Source organism: Acipenser ruthenus, chromosome 9, assembly GCF_902713425.1.
Source record: "Acipenser ruthenus chromosome 9, fAciRut3.2 maternal haplotype, whole genome shotgun sequence".
Taxonomy (NCBI): domain Eukaryota; kingdom Metazoa; phylum Chordata; class Actinopteri; order Acipenseriformes; family Acipenseridae; genus Acipenser; species Acipenser ruthenus.
The window spans coordinates 47786596-47810367 of NC_081197.1; the positions used below are offsets into that span (position 1 = coordinate 47786596).

Sequence of the window (23772 nt, forward strand, 5' to 3'; positions counted from 1 at the left end):
ACTGTATTTAATCAAATATTAATGGGCACTATATTGCATATTCATGTATGAAGATCAAAACCAATAAGAAACGTATTCCTTTGCTCCATGGGTACAACATTCTTATTGCCCGCTGTGGGTAAGCACTTGTCAAAGCCCCCATTCTTGTCATAGCACCATATCCTTGGATCCAATATATGGTCTGGGTGTTGACAAGAGCACATCTGTTAATAAGAGATGACTGGGTCACCTCTTTTTATATCAAATCAAGTTTATTACATGTCGTTTTTAGCATTGCAAAAAATGCATAATTATTATTTAAAATGTAAGACAATATTTCATATTCCGTCAGATTGCAAAACATTTTGTGCTAGGTCTGGTCTTTGAGCAGATTTTAAGTCTGCTTATGTAAAAAACAAAGTCCAGTGTCCACACTTTAATGCATGCACATTACAACATTATCAGAAGGTGTTGTTTCTATCACAGGAGGATAAGTTCATTATACCCTCAGCTTTACATACAAGATATACATAGATGGCTATAAAGAATACTGCATTATGACAAGTTCATAAAGGGGAATGAAGTTATCTTTGTCTTAGTAAGCAGATCATCCTTACAAAGCAAGATTACTGAACTCCAGTGCTTGGCTTCTACACTGTAAGGAAAAACCTATCATTGTTTTTTAAACAACTTGATGGGGAATGCCTGTAGGAAATGCAATGCCTTGTCTTTTTCTTTTCGCATATTCTTTTCTTCACTGTATTCCATTCAGTTAAACCAATCAGTTCACATGATTTGTCACTGGGTCAATTAAAAAGCAGACAACCAACATGTCAGCATTAACTTCCCATTACAGACAGGGTTCTCTGAACAAATGATTGTATTGAAGTAGAACAATGTTACACAGAGCTACACCTTTAAAGGGAGAAGAGCCACATTGAAATGCACTTAGACAGAGGCACACACATGCATACTCAGTAAACCAGAATTACTTTAAAGACATGAATGTCTTCTTTCTTTAGTGTAGGAAGGCTGATCCTGCTACAACTCTTTATTATTGTGTCTTTCCTAATGTTTAGCCACAATGGACGAAGTATGAGCAAAAAATCACAGGAAGAGACGGTGACTGTGAGTACAGTAATGACAAATACAGAATGTCTGGTTTTACAGCAACAGCTGGTATAGATCTGCAAAGGAATTCTTCCTATATAAGCTCCAATATTTAATTTGGATTGGATATGGAACACACTCACGTTTTATGAATATCACACAATCTAACCTTTGTTTTTTTTAGACTTGGTAATTATTAGTTGCTTTTAAAACAAACAAACAAAAAAATTCGTGAAACAAACAAATACATAGATAAATACATCACACATGCGCACAGTAAACGCTGAGCCTTTACAAACTGAATTGCGAGAAGAAAAAAAATATTCAGCTGGATAAACTAAAATAAAGCAAAAATAAATAAATAAAAGGATATATTGTACACATATGAATAAATAAAATGGATATTAAATTAGCAACACTTTTTAACTTCTGTCAAATAAAGTAAGTTCCTCATTCGCTTTATAAATCTTTAATAAAAACTAAACAGAACAGACAGCTAAAGAAACATCAATTTCACCGCGTTTTATTGCTAATCGGGCTGGGGGCGTAAAGGGGGGGGGGGGGGGGGGGGGGCATATTTAAAAAATACACCGCTAATAAAGTATACATATCTCGCTTGATATGTGCTGCTGCTATTTAGAGAGAATTGCTAAATAAATAGCAACTTTGTAGGTACCTTTTTTGTTACAGAATTACCATTAAAAAAGGGCGAAAAAAAGAAACTTACCCATTTTTTTCCTTTATGACCTTTTCAGTTTTTAAGTTACCAGAAGTGATTTAAAAGTTGTGAAAGTATAGCGCTATGTTGAAAGATGAGTGCAGTGGTGCCAGGCGCTCTGCTCTCTCTTAGCACTAATGCTAGAAAGTCCCGTTTGGAGACAGAGGCTGGTTACGTCACCGCTCTGGATTACTGCTGGTGGGAGAGCGCACTTAATCCAGTCTTTCTTCGCCTACAATGGGGAAAAGTGAACAAGCAAAGACGAGGGACGGGCGCACTATACTTTATGCAACTACCGAACATAGTTTCCCAGCTACCACGTGCAGTGTACACAAGTGGTACTGTATGACCCCCCCCAGTTTTAACAGAGTGATGTGGTTGATGTATTTTCTTTGTGGGGTGGAATGTACCCGACCTCGCGCATCCCCTCTTTCATTGCAACCTAAAAGTGGCTGTACCACTTTAAAAAATGTATAACGTTGAGTATACATTTGCACAAGATGGTTTGTGAAAAGGGTTTTATGAACTGCAAATTTGATTTATCATAATGTGCTTTTAAAATACTGTTGCAGATACTAGGTTTGTTCAAGTTTTAAAACAAGATTATAGAGCAGATTAATGGCACATAAATAGATGGGTGGGATAAGATGCAGATTTATGGGGACTGTAGCCTAGGGTTTCATTATCTTTTGGGTAAAGACATAACAGAGTCTGAAGCAAGCTTTTGATATAAGATAGATCTGTGAGTAAAATATGCAGTACTTGTGTGAGTAATCTGGTTCTGTGTTTAGTTTTGAGACACAATGTACTGTAGTCATTTTGGATTTCTTTTACACTTTACTCTCCATACCCAGCTTTGAAAGTGAATCAACGCTTATCTGACTTTAGCTCAACAGAATGTATTTTTTTTACTTGGCTAAGGGCTCCAGTTGTAAATCCCTCCTCTCGCTCTAAAATGTATGCTGGCAGTAGAACTTGTACTGGTAACAAGAAAACCTAAAAAGGCTGCTTCCAGTATATTTTCTACTGCCTCTAGTCTGGTTTATGTTATCGCCCATGTCTGTATGTTATTAGGAAGCAGGGTAAGACATATACAGCATGAAGCAGTTTATAATGCAGAGGTGCTTTCTTTTAATCTGGATAGATCTAGTGCAGTGGTTCCAATCCTTTTCCAAGGTAGGGATCCACTTGAGATGACTGATCCTTGGACCCAGTATTGCACTGCATATGTCTGATTGGGTACTCTTGGTTTTGATGCTAGTGTGCCAGGGATGTTAACACATGCAATCCACTTTTATAATTTCATAATGTATCCTGTACATGCATTTTTCATTATGTAAACTCTAAATCTTTTTTTGGTTTATTTTGTATATACTGTATGTTGTCAGTATGTTTGAGTACATTTGGACTTGAATTGGTATGTACTGCTGCAGATTTTGAAGGGTCATCATTCTACATTAAATGAAAACAGTGTTTTTTCCCTGTATAAAGAGAGAATTTGATCTAAATTGAATTTCAACCACTTGGTTCACAGCTCTTAAGAGTTGGATGGCTTCTGTATGGTACAGTGGGCACTAATTTCCACTGTGCTGTAATGATGAACAGTGACTTATTTAATTTAGTCAGAAATATTCTTTAAATCACACTTTCTGTAATTACTGTACATCTATTTCAGCATGTCCCTTAAACTTTCCACACAAATTAAGGGAAACTGGAAAATCCACCACAGATTTCTCAAGATCGTATCTTTATCCCAGATATAAACCTTGTTGGTACCATAACAAAACATATGTATGGTTTTCTCGTCTGATAATGCATTACGTTCCAAGGGACCCTGAACAGTGCCAGTTATTCACCATTGATCCATGGGCCAGCACTGGCCAGCTCTGACTGCAGGGAGGCTTATTCTCCAGTTCTAGCCTTTCACTGCAGGCCAATTGTTGATGATGAATGGACTGCTTCCTCTGAGGATAAACTGGAATTACAGCAGAGCCCACATATGTAAATGAGAAAAGGCAAAAAAAATGTATATATTAACAGCACACCAAGAAAAAGTGAGGATTTTTATAATCACAAGAAATTAAAAGTACAGTATTAAATACAGCAGCTTCTGCTCCTAATAATAATAATATTCAGTTTAGTATAAACTGTATCTCATGCTGGAATTGAAAAGTAGAAATTCCCTATTTAGATTAGTGAAAGGTTAAAGTCATATTTGTTTAATATAAAATGAAACCTTTGTGTAAATATAATCTCAGTAACCTGTAGCGATGCAGTTTGCTACTGCAGACTTGCAGTTCCAATCAGAGTTCTTATGCTCAAAGGGGATGTTTTTCTTCAGTGAAAATGATGGAAGATTATAAGTTTAAAGGACTTACTTGGTACAGATTTGTTTGGTAGGCTATTAGATGGCAGTTAACAGGGTTCACCAAACAATGGGTAATTAAACAAAACGTCTGGATCTTTACATGTCTCAAATCAGTACAGTACAAAACACATACAAAGCACTTCAAAATGTATGGCTGGTTTATTGTCTGACATTCATTGAGAAACATTAGGCAGGGCTTAAATCTATTGAAATTAATTTTTGCTAAAAATCATTTAATCATTTAAATAATTGCATTATATTTAAACGATAAAGTCTGTCGATGCGGGCTCTACAGTGTGGTAGATGACCGCATCTGGAGTTATGAGTCCCAAGCCGTAGGCGAGGGCGTTAACGAAAGTCAGGACTACATTCCCAGTTTTTCCCAGTTTTGCCATCTTGTCTTTCATTCCAAAGCAGACAAGCACCCTTCACCACCCCATACAAATATGTTCCTGCAACTTCTCAAATACTGGATGAATTGACTTGCTGATAACTTATCTTTTGAATGTGCTTCAATGGACAGTGTAGGCAATGGTCTATAATATTTGTCACCTGTCACCCTATGGGAATGTTGTACTACCCAGGCATGGGCGGAGACAGATGTACAAAAGCGAAGCATCACCATACTGTATAAGGTTGAATGAATCAAAAGAACGAAATGGAAATCATAACCGCAGCCTCTATGAACTTCAGGGTACTGGATGTTACTGTGGTAATAATCAACAGGGATTACTAAAAGCTTTCTAGTGCAAAATTTGAATTAAAACATTTGAAGCAGATATGTATATATATATAGTAAGAAACAACTGAGATGCTATATGAGCCTTTGATTTATTATGCTGTGTTATTGTGCTGAAACAGACTGAAGCTCTTAAGTCTCAGATCTTAATCATTGCACAAAAAAGCCAGGCTCACTTGCACAAGCTGTTACAGACCTGGAATCATTTCTGTGCATTACCTTGTTTACCTCATTAACAACAGCTCTGACCATGTGTCAACATGTGTCACCTACTGTAAATCAAGACCGACATTATATTTCATTTTAACATAAAAATGAATTGTCCCACCAGTAAGAGAAAGTGTTTCTAAACGCGTAAATTAAAGTCCAGTTCCAAGTTGACCCCAGTCAGTTCTGAAGATAGATGTGTTGGGCTCCCAGATGGGAAAAAAAGCATGTTAAAAATCCTACCAATTCTAACCCATCTGCTAACAGCAAATTAAGTCTGACAGCTGCGACCAGAAGACAAGCAGCATTGCTGTAAACTTGCCCTACATTGGGTAATGTGTAATACACAGGACCAGTCTGTCACACAGTACAGTACCAGGGGTACTAACACGTTTTGAGATATTTTAGATTATTATTGCCAAACCCATAAATAACGTGTGTAATTGATAAGAAATATACTTGTGTATGTGATGATAATAGAAATAAGGCACATTCTATATGGACCACATCATTTGTGATGGATGCTATGGCACATAGGGTTAAATAAAATATCAAGATGAAATTCATACCATAGAGGACTTTTTCGACCTGAAAAAAGAAACAAGGACCAGGGGTCACAAATGGAGATTAGATAAAGGGGCATTCAGAACAGAAAATAGGAGGCACTTTTTTACACAGAGAATTGTGAGGGTCTGGAACCCACTCCCCAGTAATGTTGTTGAAGCTGACACCCTGGGATCCTTCAAGAAGCTGATTGATGAGATTCTGGGATCAATAAGCTACTAACAACCAAACGAGCAAGATGAACCGAATGGCCTCCTCTCGTTTGTAAGCGTTTTATGTTCTTATATCAAAACATCTGGTTTAGGTAGGCTACAATTTCTCCTTAAAATATATATTAAAATATATATACTGTATATAGTCTTCTGTTTTTTCATTTTTTATTTACATGTTAAACAGTCTCATATTAACCATATGAATGCAGTTATCAGAAATGTATAAACATTATGGACTTAATTCATGGTTACTACCAACTCGTCTGCTGGTGGCTAAAGTTTATTTTGGCTCTTGTGAAGATCATCGCTTGTTTAAAACATTTCCTCAAGTATAAAGCACATTCCCAGTTCCAGCAGATATGCAGCCTATTCCCATAAACCTACTTCTACAAACCCCAAAAATGCCATTCTGAGTCAATTAATAGAATTGTTAGCAATATAGTCAAAATGCTTCTAATGTCATTCACATTTTGTTTTGATAATCAGTTGTTTCAGATAATTGAGATGGCATGCTATGGTTTTATAGTAGGGAGACATGGAATTTGAATAATCCAGCGTTTTGGATAATGTGGTTATAGATAATCAAATGGCAGCTGTAGACATACTGATGTATGTAAAGAACGGCACTGAACAATGCACTGCATCTGTTACATTGAACAGTGTTTACATTTAGAAGATCAATCTTCCATCCCCTAATAGCTACTGACATGAACAGTGTTGGTCAATGTTAATGGGTTTTGAGCCATTAACATTTGAAATAAAAACTTGAAATAAATGACTCAGCAATGGAATGTAATATAGTGCTAAAAAAACACTGTAAAGTAAAAGGCTTTATGAATTTCTCTAATTTTTTTTCTTGTTCTGTTTTTAGAACAGAATTACATGAAAATAACAATAGGGTACAGTTAATTAGGTGTGGGCACTGGGAAAAGGGCAAATACAGTATGACAATTATTAAAACAATTACAATTGAATGGGAAGTCCCTTTTTATAAAAAAGAACAGACCGTTCCTCTGAATAGATAAACAAAAATAAAGTAGTTTAAATAGCCCTCCACATTGTATCAGTATACCTGATGGGGCGAGCCGCTGTTTTCACATCTCACAGTAGCAGCCACTTGAAAATTGAGCTAGACCGACTTGTTTTTATCAAGTTTAACATCCCTCTCTTCAGTGTGTCCGGAGGACAGTCGCAGATTGTATTATGCACATATGTATAGGATTTTACCACAGCATTGTTTTAATATTATAAACTTTAATACTTAATTTGTGGTTAGAACCTACCGTACTTGTTAAAATATTTCTCAAAATCTGAATGTCTACCCTCATCAGATGCTGGAGACTAAAGTCTTTTTTGTCTCTCTGGTACTGTAGTCCAGTGTTTGTAAAGCATTGTATCATGTATTGCGTAAATTCATACTCTCCAGTTCGTGGATGGTTAGATTAGTGAGGCTGAGGAAAGGGGAACACAGGAAATGAATGTTATGGGATACATGCATAGTACATGTGTCTCTTCACCACAGAAATTTGTAATAATACGCCACAAAAAAGACATTTGTGAAAAGCTAGAACTGTGATAAAATGAACACCCACATTACATTAACTAGTAAACACAAGAAACTGGAACTATTATTTAGTTATTTTTTAACTCTGTCAAGTTTGAGGTAACCAACTCCATCAGTATATCATTTTTGAACAGGAAACTCTGTGTAATACCAGACAAAAAAACAGTTACAGGAACTTAATTATTGGTTCTCCAAAAACAGTATAATTTGTAAAAAGAAAATACCCCACTAAGTTTAATACATTGGGGTCTTTATCTTTTGAAGATTTAAATTGTTAACTTCTCAATAGCCTGCATTATGCCACGGGAAGTAACTCCACATTACTTTTTGGTCACTATGGAAACCTACTTTACAATTCTATGTAATCAGTCAAACTTGGAACGGCTAGCATGACCAATTGTATCTATTGGTCAGCCGTTGACAAGGCGAGCATGTGATATTTACAAGTTATATAAATACAGTAATATTTGGATGGATAATAGTTTTAAGACCAGATTAAATTTATAACCATTTACCAGTTTAATAACTGACATCCACCCGCATACCACCCATACACAGAAGACTGTAAGTAAATATCATTTCCTGAATGGATGGGGAGTGACTACCATGTTGTGCTTTTATTGAGTCCTAAATGATTTACAATATATTAATCCATTTTATGTTTCAATGGATTCCTTATTTTTACCCTTGCAACAGGGGCTATCTAAAAACTATCCCCTAGGATAAATACAGTAAGTTAGGTTTCTTACAAAAAATATTTATTGAATTCCGTTCAGATTTTTTACTGTCAGAATTGATTAGAACCAGATGTATTTAAGCAATAATACCCATTACAATAGGAATTATAGACTGTATTATTTGCCAGAGTTCACAATGTGGAGGGTTATTTAAACTAGAGAAAGATGGAATAAGGTACTGTACATCTTTCATTGCACAATCATCAAATAACATTCAATGTGTTTTTAAATAGAAATCCTTACACTTGTTACAAAAGGATTATTCATTTAAAAAGTATGAGATTCATGACATTGTTTTAATGAAAGACAAATACAGTTTAGAAAAGTGGCACAAATTAAACATTAAGTCATACAAAAAATAACTTTGTGAATAGTGCCCTATGTCAATGTGCAATTTTTTAAATGTGGATTTCTTTTTGCTTTTGTTCCAACTATCATCACATCATTTGGAAGAATATACACAGCGATTATGACTACACTGAAAACATACCTTTTTAGGCAATAGCAAAACTCATAAAACTCAAACTGTCTCTTGGTTCACATTTTCCAGTTTACAGGCAATTCAGGGAAGGCACACCTCCTGGGCTCATATCAATACATTAAAGTCTAACTATTAAAATAAGAATACTAACCCTCTTAATGCTGTAACAGTGTAGCAGGGCAGAAGCTCTGATGCTGTAAAAAGGGTATGAGGGAATGTAAGTAATTGAAAAAACTGTCAAATGCAACAAACATTCCAAAAAAGATTCAGTGTGGAAAAATGTCAAGAGTAAAAAAAAAAAAAAAGTCATGAGTAAAGATTGAAATTAACTATGCTGCCAAAATCATAAAATGTATTGCCTTAGTCTACTGTAAAGTTGTTTTAGCAGTTTGAGATAACAGAACTTTGTCATGGAGTCAAATTATTAGTTTGTTATACACTATAACAAAATGTTTATAAACAGTTTCTGACAGCCTAATATTTTTTAAAACAGCTCATTGAAATTCTTGATTTATATGAAAGTGAGCAAAGCATTTATATAGTAATATATAGTATTCCACAAACACTGAACAGACTGTAGTACTATTGAGACAACATACATTAACAATCCTTAGTATCCGAGGCCCTCTTAATGATAAGCCAACATTGAAGCTAATGTAGAAATTAACAGTAAAAAGACCTTGTGAACGCTTGAAGTTATTGCGCCAATAAAGACATTTAAGACAATAAATTCTATTTCCGGTCACCTAAGGATGAATATAATCGCCTAACCAGGACTGGCAACTAAGTGTTAACTAGACAGCTCTTTCTGCTGGTAATGGGCCAATGCCAAGTACACAGGGCCAATATTATAGTATCTGCCTTTCAAACCAATTCTCTTTTAGTACTGCCATTTTCTGTTTGTGCAAATCATAGAAGTAATGTGCCTTAGGGAAGGAAAAGGATGAGATCATAGCGAGGTTCTAATTACAAATAAAATTCCTACAGTTGTAATGTCAGAACGCAGTGTATCACTAAACAGCATGGCTTCCATGGTTACAGATATTTAGAAGTGATGCCAGATACACTAGCCACCCAGCAGTTTATTCAAATGATGCAGGCATATCTCTGCACAAGCAATAGAGCTAATGAATGATCAATCTTTTGCAGAAACAGCAAAGCACTTAATATGGGTGAAGTGCATTTAGGAAATTGGTGTTTATAGTGGTTAGGGCTCTGGACTCTTGACCGGAGGGTCGTGGGTTCAATCCCCAGTGGGGGACACTGCTGTTGTACCCTTGAGCAAGGTACTTTACCTAGATTGCTCCAGTAAAAACCCAACTGTATAAATGGGTAATTGTATGTAAAAATAATGTGATATCTGTATAATGTGAAATAATGTATAATGTGATACCTTGTAACAATTGTAAGTCGCCCTGGATAAGGGTGTCTGCTAAGAAATAAATAATAATAATAATAATAATAATAATAATAATTATCTAAACAGTGGCACATCTACAGTAAACACAGTACTTATCTGCTTAGATTACAAGATGCCAGTAATAAAAACAGGATAATTTTTTGTTTCATGCTAACTTACAGAACCTCATGCAGATAATGAGGTGTTTGGTTTTAAACACGATGAATGACAAATAGTAAAAGTACATTCAATAAACATTTCAAAATGTTTGTGTAGAATGTTTGTCAACATCACATACAACTTTTGGTTAAAATCCACTTTCTTGCCTCATTAACTTTAACACTATCTTTTAGCTCTTAAATCTGGATAGATTTGAAATATTTGATACAGTGCTATAAAGTACTGCATTCTGGTACTTTTGGTGAAGGATCACATAGTCTGATTGAGTGAACACGAAGGGATTAGGCAAGTTACTTAAAAATGGAAAATTCTGCATGCAAATTTCCGGTTAGCTTCTTCCTCTCCTGATGATTTTCAAGAACCTAATTGTTTCACCCATCACTGGCTATGTTTACAATGGGAAAAAAAGGAACCGCTACGCTAAGTTTTTGATTTACCTGCATTTTTTGGAGATTTTACAAAAAACTTGTCTGTGACCTGAGGTGGAGCTGTGTTAATTAAAATACATTGGCAGATTACAAATAAATGTGTGCATGTGTAACAGTCATTGCTACAACCCCATAAACATGTTAAGAAAACAATCACATTTTTCAGGCACACTATTGTACTATCCCATGGTTAATGCTTTCTTCAAGGAATATAAAGGTCAGATATTACAATCATTTTAAGTTTATAAATTAGGGCTTTATTTCTATGCGATTATATTTTAAGATGCTAGCTGATTCCTGTTCATAAGTGTGAGACTTCCATGAAAGAAAGCAACATTTCAGTATCTGGCATATCTGGTATATTGTGTATGCATTTAAACGGTAATAGCCTAAAGGGAAAAGTTGATCAGCACATAATTACTTTCACAGATTTTATGAAAATAAAGTCTGCAAACTGAATGTTTAACATATTCCTTGTAATGCCAGGGAATAGTTTATTTAAAAATGTGAGTGTATTTTAAATAAGTATTAATTAAATTTTCCCTGTCAAGCACCACAAAACATTCAGAAAAAATGTGTGCCTGCGCCGTTAAGATAAATTGGGGCTTTTTCAATGAGACCTGTTTGTGTTTTTGTCACTGACAAATAAAAATAAAACATTCTTGGTGCCCCAACCAGACCATGAAGTGACTGGCACGGCATGCTGTTTATCAAGCTAAAATCCCCCCCACCCTTGGGTTGTACCACTTTATCACACACTTTATACAAAATACATTTGTTCATTGTGGGAATGTACCATTCTGGTTTACTAAAAGTCACCAAACATAGCCTGTGTTACAACCATATTTGTTTACTGTATGTACACAAAAACTCTTGTTTGGTACTTGAGTGTTTTGGTTTCAGTTAAACTTGTGCTCAGACATTAATCAGGTCTGCCATCTAACTCATCTATTACAGAATTAAGTAGCACATGGAAATACAGAACCCGCATTCCAAGGAAATATTACTGTGTCCTTTTTTTGGTTGCTACAGACATCTCACAACACAAAATGTTCCATATTGTACGCAGTGGACAAACTAAGGGTTTTGATCTTAATATAGATTTAGGCAAAAAAAAAAAGTTTTGTAATTCTGAACAAGTTTTAGGATGCCTATTCTGTTCTCACACTGTCATATAAATCAGACTTGATAAGTGCAAACATCATTAGCCACAGCCTGACCTTTCACTTTCTTATTTTCAATGACTTTCAATGTGACCTTTGGAAAGAAGGCAACCTTGAATTTCACTTTAGCAACAAATGGCATATGTGCAATATTGTCTGGTACCAAAAAGTAGGCAAATTGATTTTATATCCATTATCATTAATTATCATTTACTGTGGGCACAATTGGTAAAAACCAACAATATTTAGGTGATGAATCACAAAGGCTGAGCATTATACTGTAGTTCAGATCAAATTGGTTCAACTAGAATGGTGTTCGCCTAACACAGCAAGACAAGAACTGGTAACCTCCCAGTTCAAAGACAGCAAGCCCTGTAGTAGAGAGGCAAGTACTGTATGTGTCTCATGCTGATGTCAGTACAATTAACTCATCAGTCGATAGGAGATCCATTACAGGTGGTTTCACTGTTTTGGGGGAGTACTTTGTTAAAACGTTCTGTGAGTGTGTGTGACTCGTTCCCCTACTATTATGGAATATATCAAACTAAGCCGTTCACAAGTTACAGGAGTCACAAGCTTGCAAGCAGTCATGCCCACACAATAGGAGACAAACTCAATATACGGTAGTTTCAAAAAGCAGAAACCAGAAAAGGTTTAAAATTAAATACTTGGTCTGAACTGAAAAACATTTTGTTTATTTTAGGAAAAAATACTAAAAGTATGCAACAGGTATACATTTCAGTTTGAAACACTTAATCTTTCTGAACTAGACCATTATTCTGAAGTCATATAAAAGGGTCACAGGGTCAGACATTTTCAATAATGTACATTAAAACAAATAGTCATTGACATACAATATTGTCATTCACATGCAACCACATGAACAGTGCTTTGCATCACACATAAAAGATATTTTTCATTTAGCGTCATGTCAATTTAGACTTATAGTTTAAGGGGGATGACAGGCCAGTACTTTGGCTGCTTTTTATCACAGTTTCTGTCAAAAGTGAGCTGCATGGCTGTCTCCATGCCCTGGATTTTAGCAGCATCCTCCCCGTACAGTTTCTTCATTTCGGCCATTCTTCTCTCACCGGGCCGCTCTACTGGGGGTTGTGCACTTCGACCGGAAACTCTGTACAAATCATGGTCAGCCAACACATATGTATCCTGCCGTTCTGCATCCAGCTGCTGCCGTTTCTCTGAGGAAGGAAGACTAGAATTTAGTAAAAGAACAGGTTGGCGACTGCACTGCATTATATTAGAATTTAAATATTGAAAACTGATTTTGTTTTCCACCAACCAAAATGCTGCAATAAAAGACAGCAACTCCAATTTAATTGCCATCTTAACGACAGATATCCCACAAGAGTGAAACAAAATAACACAACAGCACTTTGCAACAGCTGACCTATCCAGGTCTATAGGGCTATTAACAGTTTTGCACACCCATAACACGTGGGGTGGAGTCAACACCAACCACCTAAGGTATAAGACTCTCACAAACCCCATACTATTAAATACATGGATAAAAACTAGTCAAAATGTTTGGCAAAAATGTTAAAATGTGTTCATACAGATTTAAAGCGACATATATATATTTATATATATATGCAAAGTAGCATATATATATATATATATATATATATATATATATAAAATTTAGTGCTGGGACAAATACTGAACAAATATTTTTTCACATGTATTCGGATACAAAAATCAGATGTTCGTATTCGCTACAAATGACAAAAATACATTGCACTTATTTACCACCTCACCAGAAACTGAGTGACAGTTTAAAAAATGGCAAATGATAAAGAGCTACGTGTAACGTGACATTAATATAAAAAAAAAAAACAGGATCAACACAGCAGCTCTTGAACCTATATTTAAATGTTTAAGACAGCAAAAAGTAAACAAACCAGATTATGTGCACATGCACAGTGATCTCTATGGAAAGCCATCTGGGTCAAAAAAGCATTGTGCTGCTCATGGGACAGAGAAGGGCAAGCACATTATTCTGGAATGCCTCACTTAAACAGTGCCCAACTTGCTGGAAATGCGGTGTAGTGATTTTTATATAGACTGTATATATTATATATTTTTTGTTGCGACTTTCTGTTATGTGGAACGTAATAAACAAGAACCAAAACGGTGAGTTGTTTTCCCCCCCTTCATTTTACAACGGCATTTTTGTTTTATTTGAAGTGTTTAAAGTTAAATTTCAGTTTTTGTTTGATACAACCTCATGTCAATACTTTATGAAAACGTGTCTATGGCCACTGTTTACTGTGAAGAAACGGCAATGACAAGGAATGAAAAAAAAGTAAAAAAAGAAACTGCTATTTGGCATCCTTTGTTTTGTAGTTAATTCACTGGGGTAAAGCAAGACCTACACAATGTATTCTTTACTCTTGGGATATTTTTCTACTTAACGTGTTACATATTGTAACGTCTTGCTGTAAAATAAAGGTGCGCACACACACAGGGGCCAAGGCTATGCCCCATGCCCCTGTGCGATGCCGTCTCTGCCTGCATTTTGAGCAATATAATGGCTTTTATTACTTCTTGAAAACGAACTAATATCTGAACGACTATTTAAATTATGAGCGAATATCCGAACATGAAAATCCTGTGTTTGTCCCAGTACTAATATAATTATAGGCAAAGTAGCCAGACACTGACTGTCACTTTAAATTTTTATGAACACATTGTAACATTTTTTAAATCTAGTAAAATCTTATTTTGTTATGCTACAGGGTCTGTGTGTCCCACTTGTTTCAGTGGAACATAACTGTCTTTCTTTCTGTAACATACTGATTATACTCCCTGTTATGCTGCTGTATAGACCAGTATTTCCTGGCATTTTAACTGGAACCTAGAATCCCACACCAGAGCATGGTGGGCAAAATAGAAAAAAATACAAGAGAGTATTTTTACAGTCATTCTTCTTTTAATTAAATTCCACACTTTTTTTGTTAACTTTAACCAATCTGCAAAAGAACTGTAGGGGAAGTCGAGAAACTGCACCAGGGGCTTGAGTGGAAGAGATTCCTGTTTAGAAACCGCTCCTTTAGTGAGGTAAAGACAGCCCATATATATGAGTCTTACTTTGCAATAGACCAAAAATATGAGATTCCTGCTTTTTCTTTTAAACTCTTGAATTATAACAATAATAGTAGTGGGATACTATACACGGATAACAAACCTGTCCTTTGTTATCAATACTTGGCGGATATGAAGTTCCAGCCTAAACAGATATTCCCTATAGGTACAAGTTCAGGCTGTAAGATGCTGTTAGAGTCACACATTTAGAGTGAGTAAATATTATACAGTCTACAGTGTAATACTCTATAAATACTTGCTGTACTATGGCAATGCTTTGTAATGTAGTTATTATTTTAGTCGTAGATTATAAATAAAACCACATGCGAGCAGATTTTTAACAAGCTTCCCCAGCACACCACTTTGGCTTGGTCTTGAATCATATCAATTAAAGGAAGTTTTGGGCAACATGAAAGGGAAGAATCTGCACTCCTTTAAAACCTTTTTCCATTGCATTCCAAATGGAGCTTAAGAAGAGGAATGTGGAAAAAGTGTTGGATACGGTACTGAGTCTATGGAAAAAGGAAATACAGTCCAGCTGTAGCCAATGTGAGTGAAAAATAAATTACTGTCACATCCGTGCCTTGTTGTTTTTCTATGAAACTGCTTTAGACGATTCAGGGGGATTCAGACAGCCTCACTTGAACACAGCATTCTAAAGAGTGCCTGAACTGGCCTTGTGACTAAACATTGTTAATTCAGGGACATCTCCATGGACCACTTCAAGTGTATAGTAGAACTGAGGAAATCCTGCACTGACATTGGATGATGGTTTTGGATAAAGGAAGCATTTATCCCAAGTAGAAACTGCCTGGATCTTATGTTGATTATTTATTTTGTTCTCATTGTCCAGTGTCTACAATTAATAACGCCGATAAATGGCGAAAGAAAAATGGCTCAGTTACAAAGCACCTTTTGTGCCAAGCCAGATGTGTGTGTGTGTTTTAACAACCACGTTTCAAAACATGATCTTTCCACAACGCAAACCATATCTCATGTAATATACATCATATACACATAGGTGCCGAGTTAGTCATCCATGTAGGTCTACAGCATTCTGTGCCTAGCTACACACCCACAACCCACTATAAACACTATCAGACCTGTAATCCCCAGGCTGAAGACTTCAAAGCCAGATGACAGGAACACAAAGCCTAGGAGCTGCTGACCACTCCGTTCAAATTAGTGCAGGATCAGTCAGCAGCAGCTGTCTCTAGTTAGGGATGAGGGATCAGGCAATAAGATTAGATACAGACCAGCTGACTTGGCACTACCACATGACAATGTCAATCTGTTGCAGACAGCGATAAGACGACTAAAAAAAAAAAAAACATACAACATAAAACAAGTCTCTATGGTACTGTATAGGGTTGGTACATCTCACAATAGTCTAAATGATCTTTGTAGGCACAGAAGTGTGTAGGTGCCTCTCTTTTAAAAAGAACGATGTGTATGGGGTGGGGATTTTATGACCATTTTTCCTTAATCAGACCCCTTACTTACTAAATACATTTTTATCTGAATAGATAACTGTCTCCTCTTTAAAAATATGCAAAACATTTTAGTCAGCATTTCATCGTATAACTATAATAGTACCCCAGAATTGTTCTCATTTTTCTGGGACAGCAATGAAATTGGAGATGGGAGGTTTGTTGCTGGCTAACCTCAATCTAACAATTGCTCACGAAATATCTTCCTATCTCTGAATATATAAATCGTTTCCTCTTTAAAAAATATGCACAGAAATTAATGAGCAGTCTGTGCCACCTGTGCAGTGGAATCCGAATGACACATTTACTACCAATGTGGAATGACTGGGTATGACATTTCCTCTAAATGACCCTCAAAAATAGCTTTCAGGCTGAGGACTGCCAAGGAAACCACTACATTGAATATTGTACTAGCATCACCCCCCCCCCCCCCAAAAAAAAAATGAGGTGGGGGGTAAAACCGAGAACAAATACTCCGTCCAGTCATTTAGCATTGGTACAGTAGTACATTAATCATATTTACAGTACCACTGAACTCATGAGACAGATTGCTCATTTAAAATATCCTAAGCAAACTGTTAAAGAGGAGACAAATACCTATTCAGGGATACCAAAGTATTTAGAAAGTCCGAGTGAGGTTAGTGCCAAGAAACTCCCCATCCCAAGTTATACTGTGTTCCTAGAAAAAGGAGAACATTTCAGGGTGTGTGATGAGTCAAAGGGGTTTCGGTCTGTAATTCAGCCTCCCGACAGTAGAAGGCATCAAACCAACTCGGGACTTCCCTTACCAAGGTCTCGTGACCATGACGATAGTCATCTTTATGAGGGGCGGCACCTTGGTGAGGGGCGGAAGTACGAGTATGTAAATTCCAGCCACTGGAGTCAAGTGAGGTTCAAGGACACTTGATAGTTTGGAATTGGTGTTCCACTGACTACCGGGGCGGGGCTTTGCATACTAAAGGGAACGTGCTACTGTGTCCGGGGTTGGTCCAACAAAGTAAAGGCGGAGGAAAGGCTGGAGGGAGAGAAGCAGTGCCGGGTTCACTTTGTTTTTATTATCACGGACGGAAGCTTTACTAACGTTCTTTGTGTTATAATCTTTTGTTTTTGTTCAGCCTATCAAGAAGAGGACTGAGAAGCTTCCGTTCCTTTCGTTTTGTTTTTCCAGCACTCCCTCCCTCACATCCTTCGTTTGTTTACTTGTTTTTGCGTGTAAATATTAATAATTTTTATTTTACACGTAAATTACTGTCTGGAAATTCCATTATTACTCACACGCCTCACAGGGTGCCATTCTACTTGTGAGATAGCTTGCTCATTAAAATATTACCTATTCAGGGATACCAAAGGGGCCTAAGTGAGTAAAAATGAGCAATCCCTACCCCCAATCTTTCTGTACATCATTTGTTGTTTCCATAATTTGTGTTAGTATTGTATATAAAGTGGGATAGTTGACAGGAGCCAACCATGTCCTACATTCACAGTTGTTGAAACATCTTAGAACAAATAAAGATGCAAAATGTTCATGAAATTCCGCTTCCTAACATACATGGCAAGTTTCATCACAGTTGGATGTAAAAACGTAATGTTATGCAAGACAAACTAATGAGTGACACCATTTTACATCTCTGTTGTCCGGGATACAGGAATTTCTGTGGGGATCATTGTGCTTCTAGCATAAAGCAGAACTGACCTGAACTGTCACAGCAAAAAGGTGTTAAGGGCATATTATTAAATCACTTACAGTACAGGTGCTAAGCAATATTATTTTGTTTTTTAAACATTTAAAACAAAAACAAGTCTTATGGTTGCTCATGACTTCACTGAAAGAAAGTCATGTTTTCTTTCAGTTGGTAAAATAAGAATACTGGAAGAAAATAACAAAATGTTTAGAAAATATTTGAATGGGTAAAAAAAAAAAATCATGCAAAAAACAGTAACTAAGAACAGATTTGGAATAACTTATTTTTTCACTTTGGCAGCTGTGTTTGCTCCACATTTGTGTTGCGGATGACTGGACAATCTTGAAGCTGTGGGACAATCCAGTAGGTTGGACCCTCCTGGAGAGAGGCTCAACTGCAAAATCTATTCAGCAAGTAAACTAGTTGCAATTTGCCAAAGGAATCCATGGGGAGCTACATCTACAGCATGCAAGATGGATCTTTCCTCTGTGTGGAGCTGCAAGACCTCTTTTTAAGCATAAATCTCTACAATAAAGCTGTATTGTAGAGATTTTTAAATGAACCTATCAAAAGAAAAACATCTTGTGTATTTCACATGTTGAACAGGAATTCCACAAGCAAAACACAGTAAGTTTCCAACAAAATGTCAAGGAAGAAGCTTGTTCACACATGTGCACTGCAACCGTGCGGTAACCAGAGTTTCAAAGAACATGTTTGTAAAATAAGCATTACCACACTGATCCAAGTACATCACCCTCCCCCAGTGAAAGAATACAAAGCCTTAAAATGCTTGTTTGAATCAGGGACAGGATTACTCCTCTTGCATATGTAGGTAACAGGGCGGTGCAAGAATCCAGAGACCACATACACCACAAGCAAGCGTACAAAATGGACTACTGTAGTTTGCATGAGCAGCTATAGGGCTTTTAACCTTGTCTTAGCTAAAGGGATCAGAATCAGTAACAGCAGTGTACTGCACAACACTGTCCATTTACCACACAGCAGTTTGAATTAATGGTAACAATCTAGGATGTGTCCACTAGCAGAAAACCTGAAATGGCTCAAACTGCTAAGCAACGGTTCTTATTTTATTTCCTGATTAAATACTCACTGAGCTCCTCCCTGTGTTTCTCAGTCTGTGCGAAGTACTGCCGAAGCTCCTCCGTTATCTCCATGTTACTGACGTCATATTCTATTTCACTGTCCGACTCCGAGTCCCCTTCACTCTCCGCTTCAGATTCACTCTCTGTTTCCAACTCCTCCTTGTACATCTCCTGACCCCTACGCCTATGCTGCCTTGCCCAGTCCATTCTCTCTCTGGGTGCAGAATAATGACTCATGGAACTGCAATTATCACCATTCCAGTCAGAATAGCGATGAGGTGCAGCAGGTGGTGGTGGACTGAACGGTGAATAGTAAACAGCTTCTAGTGCCTTTCTATAAGCCTGTTTATGTCTGTATTGCCAGTTCATGGCCTGCTGGTAATGACGCCAATACCTGGAGTACACTTGGTGGTTATACCAAGCATCACTCTCTTGATGGGGTGCTTCATCCTGTTTTGGGTGAAAGTGTTACATTACAATTATATTGTCTGCAATAATCATGATTTAGGTTAAATACCCAAGATAAACACTGGATATGAATGTAAGAATCTTTTCTAATATGTTGGACATTCTGCATAGCTTGAACACACGTGTGCTCCCCTTGAAAACAAGCTGACTGAACCAAAGTATGCCACATTTCCATCTGCACCATGAAAAGCAGTCTGTACAACTCAATCTCACCTTCCCAGTATCAAATTGGGGTTGCAGCAGGTTCCATCTGCAGGGTACAATCTACAATCCAATCTGTAAAGATTACCTTTATGTATCACCTTTTTGTATAATTGCTATTTATAAATTAACGCACCAACCAAAAAATTTGTTCAACCTACATTTCATATATCAAAAACCCTCCTCTCATGTAACATTCCATAAGTTTGAGTTCTGCCAGCTCCCAATACTAACTGGGGCTGACAGGAGTCCCATTTGAAATGGATTTTATCTCAATCGGCTGCTAATTTGAAATCACTTTCAAGTCAATTCCAGTAGCAGATTGAAAATCTGGCTTTTATGAGGCTTTCCTGCTGTCCTTTATCTATATATCTTGTTTTGCCATAAATGGGGGATTCTATGATTCAATCTATCTACAGCATATATATCATTTTGGTCATTCACTAAACCTCGGAATTTTAGCATTATTTGAAACAATTATGCAATGAATAAAAGATACAAAAAATGTTATTCCCAATACGTTATGATAAATAAAGAACTTACCATGATTCTCTTTCACTGAATGTTAGATCTATAAACAAAGAGAAAGTAACAATACAAATATTACAAATAGAAAGGATGTCAGTTACTCAGATTTCCTATACCCAAAGCATGAATGTTTTTCTGACACACATGCAAGTGTTTAAATACAGCAGAATAAAGTCCAAGCCACCCTCAAGGGGTCTAAAGCAATTTATACAAACTCTGAACTTTAGGATGAATGAAAGTGGTTTCTATATCCAGTTAGGACTCGGTTCAAACAAAGTGCTCCCCGGGTACTTGTACCTGTTAGTAACTGGATGAAGTGTATTGCCACAGCTATTCCAAATGTCATTATGCTTTTGTTTCTGCATGTATATGGACACTAACATGTCACTTGGAAAAACTGCCTTTTTAATATCTTGTCTTTCTTCTCCATGTTGAAGAAGCAAATCAGAGTAAATGAAGGTGGATTTTCATGAAACTCCACAGGCAGAGTAAGAGTACCCACTGTGACCATGGGAATGCAATTGGACTGTATCACTTTCTTTATTTCTTCTTAACATGGACATATTATTTGATGAGTTACAAATGACAGCTCTTTTGAAGGACAGTCGAAGACTGTAATTGATTACGATAAAGGGACCCGATTAATCTTTAACATGGACATGGATGTTGAGTTGAATGATGAATTGTTTTTGAAAGAACAGCATTGAAACACAGCAGACATCATACAGTAGTTATTTTGAAGGAGTGAGACTAATGGAGCTGTTAAACTGAAATTGTTCAGGATAATCACATCAGGAGACCTTAGACACTAGCTTTTGTGGCAGGGTTTTTTTTTTGTTTTTTTTTGCAGTATTACTGTAGCCAAAAATCGATTGGTACAGTGTGTCATCATTACCAACCTGTCAACCTGCTCTGCAACCCCCCCCCCCCCCCCACATTTCCACCAACTCTGCATAACCGACCATAAACAAATCAACATTCGAAGGAGTCTGTGTTTCCCTGTCATTGTCACCAATGTATTATTATTATTATTATTATTATTATTATTATTATCTGCTTTTGACACTGTTCTCAATGGCCCAGCAACACTCAAGCAGTTTGACAATGCATTGTGCTCAAGTAAAATGATTACTGAACAAACATAACATTTCATTGTATTGCTCATATCTGTTTATGAGGCAGTAGTGATGCTCGACTTGGTACATCAATTTTGGATATCTGCGAACACTCCCAACCTTCAGCTCATGTACATGTTTTATTTCAGTAAACATGCCATTTGAATTACCAGTGTTATGCTATATTCAGTTTTGGCAGAATGTATTACCAACAAAAATGCATACAACAAATACAATTTTTATATGATGTATTCACTTTAAAGTTTGGCATGCTCAAGATGAATTTCACATGAAATGACCCAGCATGCAGGGCTAAGACGCATCTATAAATGTTACTGTATTTTAATCTTGCAACACATCTGCACTGAGCATAGTACTGTAACTAATAAGCAGTATACAGGATACTACGATAAAAATCTATTCACACTCAGCATGTGGAATACCATCGCCGCCCTCAGATATACTGGTAAGAGCAGACAGCTGTGGGCTAACTCCCTGCTGAGACTCAACTGCTATAGTACATGTGCTTAACCCTTAACAACTTTGGTGAAATAATGTAAAATTAACAATAGAAGCATACCGGGGTTACACAGGCTTCCCACAATTGTTCACCAACACTATGTGCTTCAGTCTATGTCTGCTTTAAGAAGTCTTTTCAGAGATAATTTAAAAAAGGCAAATTAATATATATATATATATATATATATATATATATATATATATATATATATATATATATATATATATATATATGTGTGTGTGTATGTATATATATATATATATATATATATATATATTATATATATATATATATATATATATATATATATATATATATATTACACACACACATATATTCATATATACACACATATATATACACACACACATATATATATACATATACATATATATATATATATATATATATATATATATATGATGTAAAGTGATCGCTTTAATATAAGGATTGCGATTTTTGCCACAGATACAGCAGCAGCATACATTTTGTGATACCTGAAATAACAGACTCTTATAGAAAACCTAGGCTGATGACATAACGTCAGCTGTATACCAAAAGCAAAATAAAATCAACAGAACGTTTTTGAAACAAAAACATATGCTGACGTTATAGTCAATACAGCTGGGAAACAAATAATAACAAAAATAATAATATTATTATCAACAATTTGCACGCTATAGGACTTAGGTTGAAATGCGGCGATGTATTACGTCAACGCTGCCAAATGCTTGTAATTTATTTTATGAAGTTGCCAACCACTCAAATAATTTGTGAACACTGGTATTGTTTTAAATTTATGTGGAAGCATTTTCGTGGCTTTTAAATATAACGTTAAAAAATAATTCTGTAAGGATGTTCACACTCTAAAGTAAGGTTTTCTTTGTAAAAACACGTGAGAATTTGTTCCTGTTGTCAAGTGTTGCTTTTGAACAGGTTCGAAAGGAAACAAACGCTGCACCACTGCCGATAAGAAAGACTACTCAACAACACATTATAATCTAATTACCCAGAGAAAACTGACCACAAGCGTAATCATTTGGCAGTTATCAATGAAATGTATACCTGCAAATTGTAAATTAAACCTGCTTATCTATACAGCGTGTACATTATACAGTTAGCAACACAATACAGTTTCATGAATTAACAGAATGTCTGCTTTGTACAGAAATATTACTTAAAATGTGTATCATCGAGAAAATACAACGTAATATACACTCAGTGTACAGAAGAAACCTCCAACAAACTCACCGTATTATTTCAGCAGTTAGCACTCCCCCGTCGAGTCCTGTCCAGCAATATACACAGGAAACCGAGACTTTGCTGCCACCACGTTTACGGTTCTTTTGTTTTCCAGATGCCAGTAAACGACACTTATACGCCATCTAGAGGTTCAGTTTGTCACGTAAGATTTACATGATCAGTGTTTGAAACTCCAGTGTTTGAAGTACAGGTACTTTCTTGTTAACAGGGATGCCCAGGCAGCCACCACTGAGGAAGAGAATAATATGATGCAATGGGGTATTGGTTGGGCTCTGGCTGAGCTACAAACACCTGATTTACCTGGCTTGGAAGACCACCAACCCAACCAAGAACTGACCAATCGGCCTAGCCTTGCATGTTGCAGTGGCTTCCAGGTACTGGTAATTAGTGTTATTTTTTTAACGAGTTCCTCTGATCAATAAATTACCACTTAAAACTATTTTTGTTAAGC

The 23772-nt window shown here is 36.3% G+C and overlaps 2 protein-coding genes across 2 annotated transcripts in view; both read right to left on the reverse strand.

The window, feature by feature from the left end:
- The window catches only part of LOC117406068 (neuronal membrane glycoprotein M6-b), a 46446-nt gene extending 44379 nt beyond the window's left edge, over window positions 1-2067 (reverse strand). The window contains exon 1 of the mRNA XM_034009800.3: window positions 1817-2067. Within this exon, the coding sequence (XP_033865691.1) occupies window positions 1817-1820 (4 nt within the window). The 5' untranslated portion in view covers window positions 1821-2067. The remainder of the gene's footprint in view (window positions 1-1816) is intronic.
- Window positions 2068-12523: 10456 nt separating this feature from the next.
- On the reverse strand, window positions 12524-23668 carry LOC117405448 (gem-associated protein 8-like). The gene is made up of 4 exons (XM_034008514.2): window positions 23310-23668; window positions 20439-20466; window positions 19235-19676; window positions 12524-13048 (listed from the first exon to the last, which is right to left on the reverse strand). Exons 2-4 carry the CDS (start codon window positions 20439-20441, stop codon window positions 12792-12794), a joined length of 702 nt encoding a protein of 233 aa, XP_033864405.1. The 5' UTR covers window positions 20442-20466; window positions 23310-23668; the 3' UTR covers window positions 12524-12791.
- Between the last annotated feature and the right edge of the window lie 104 nt (window positions 23669-23772).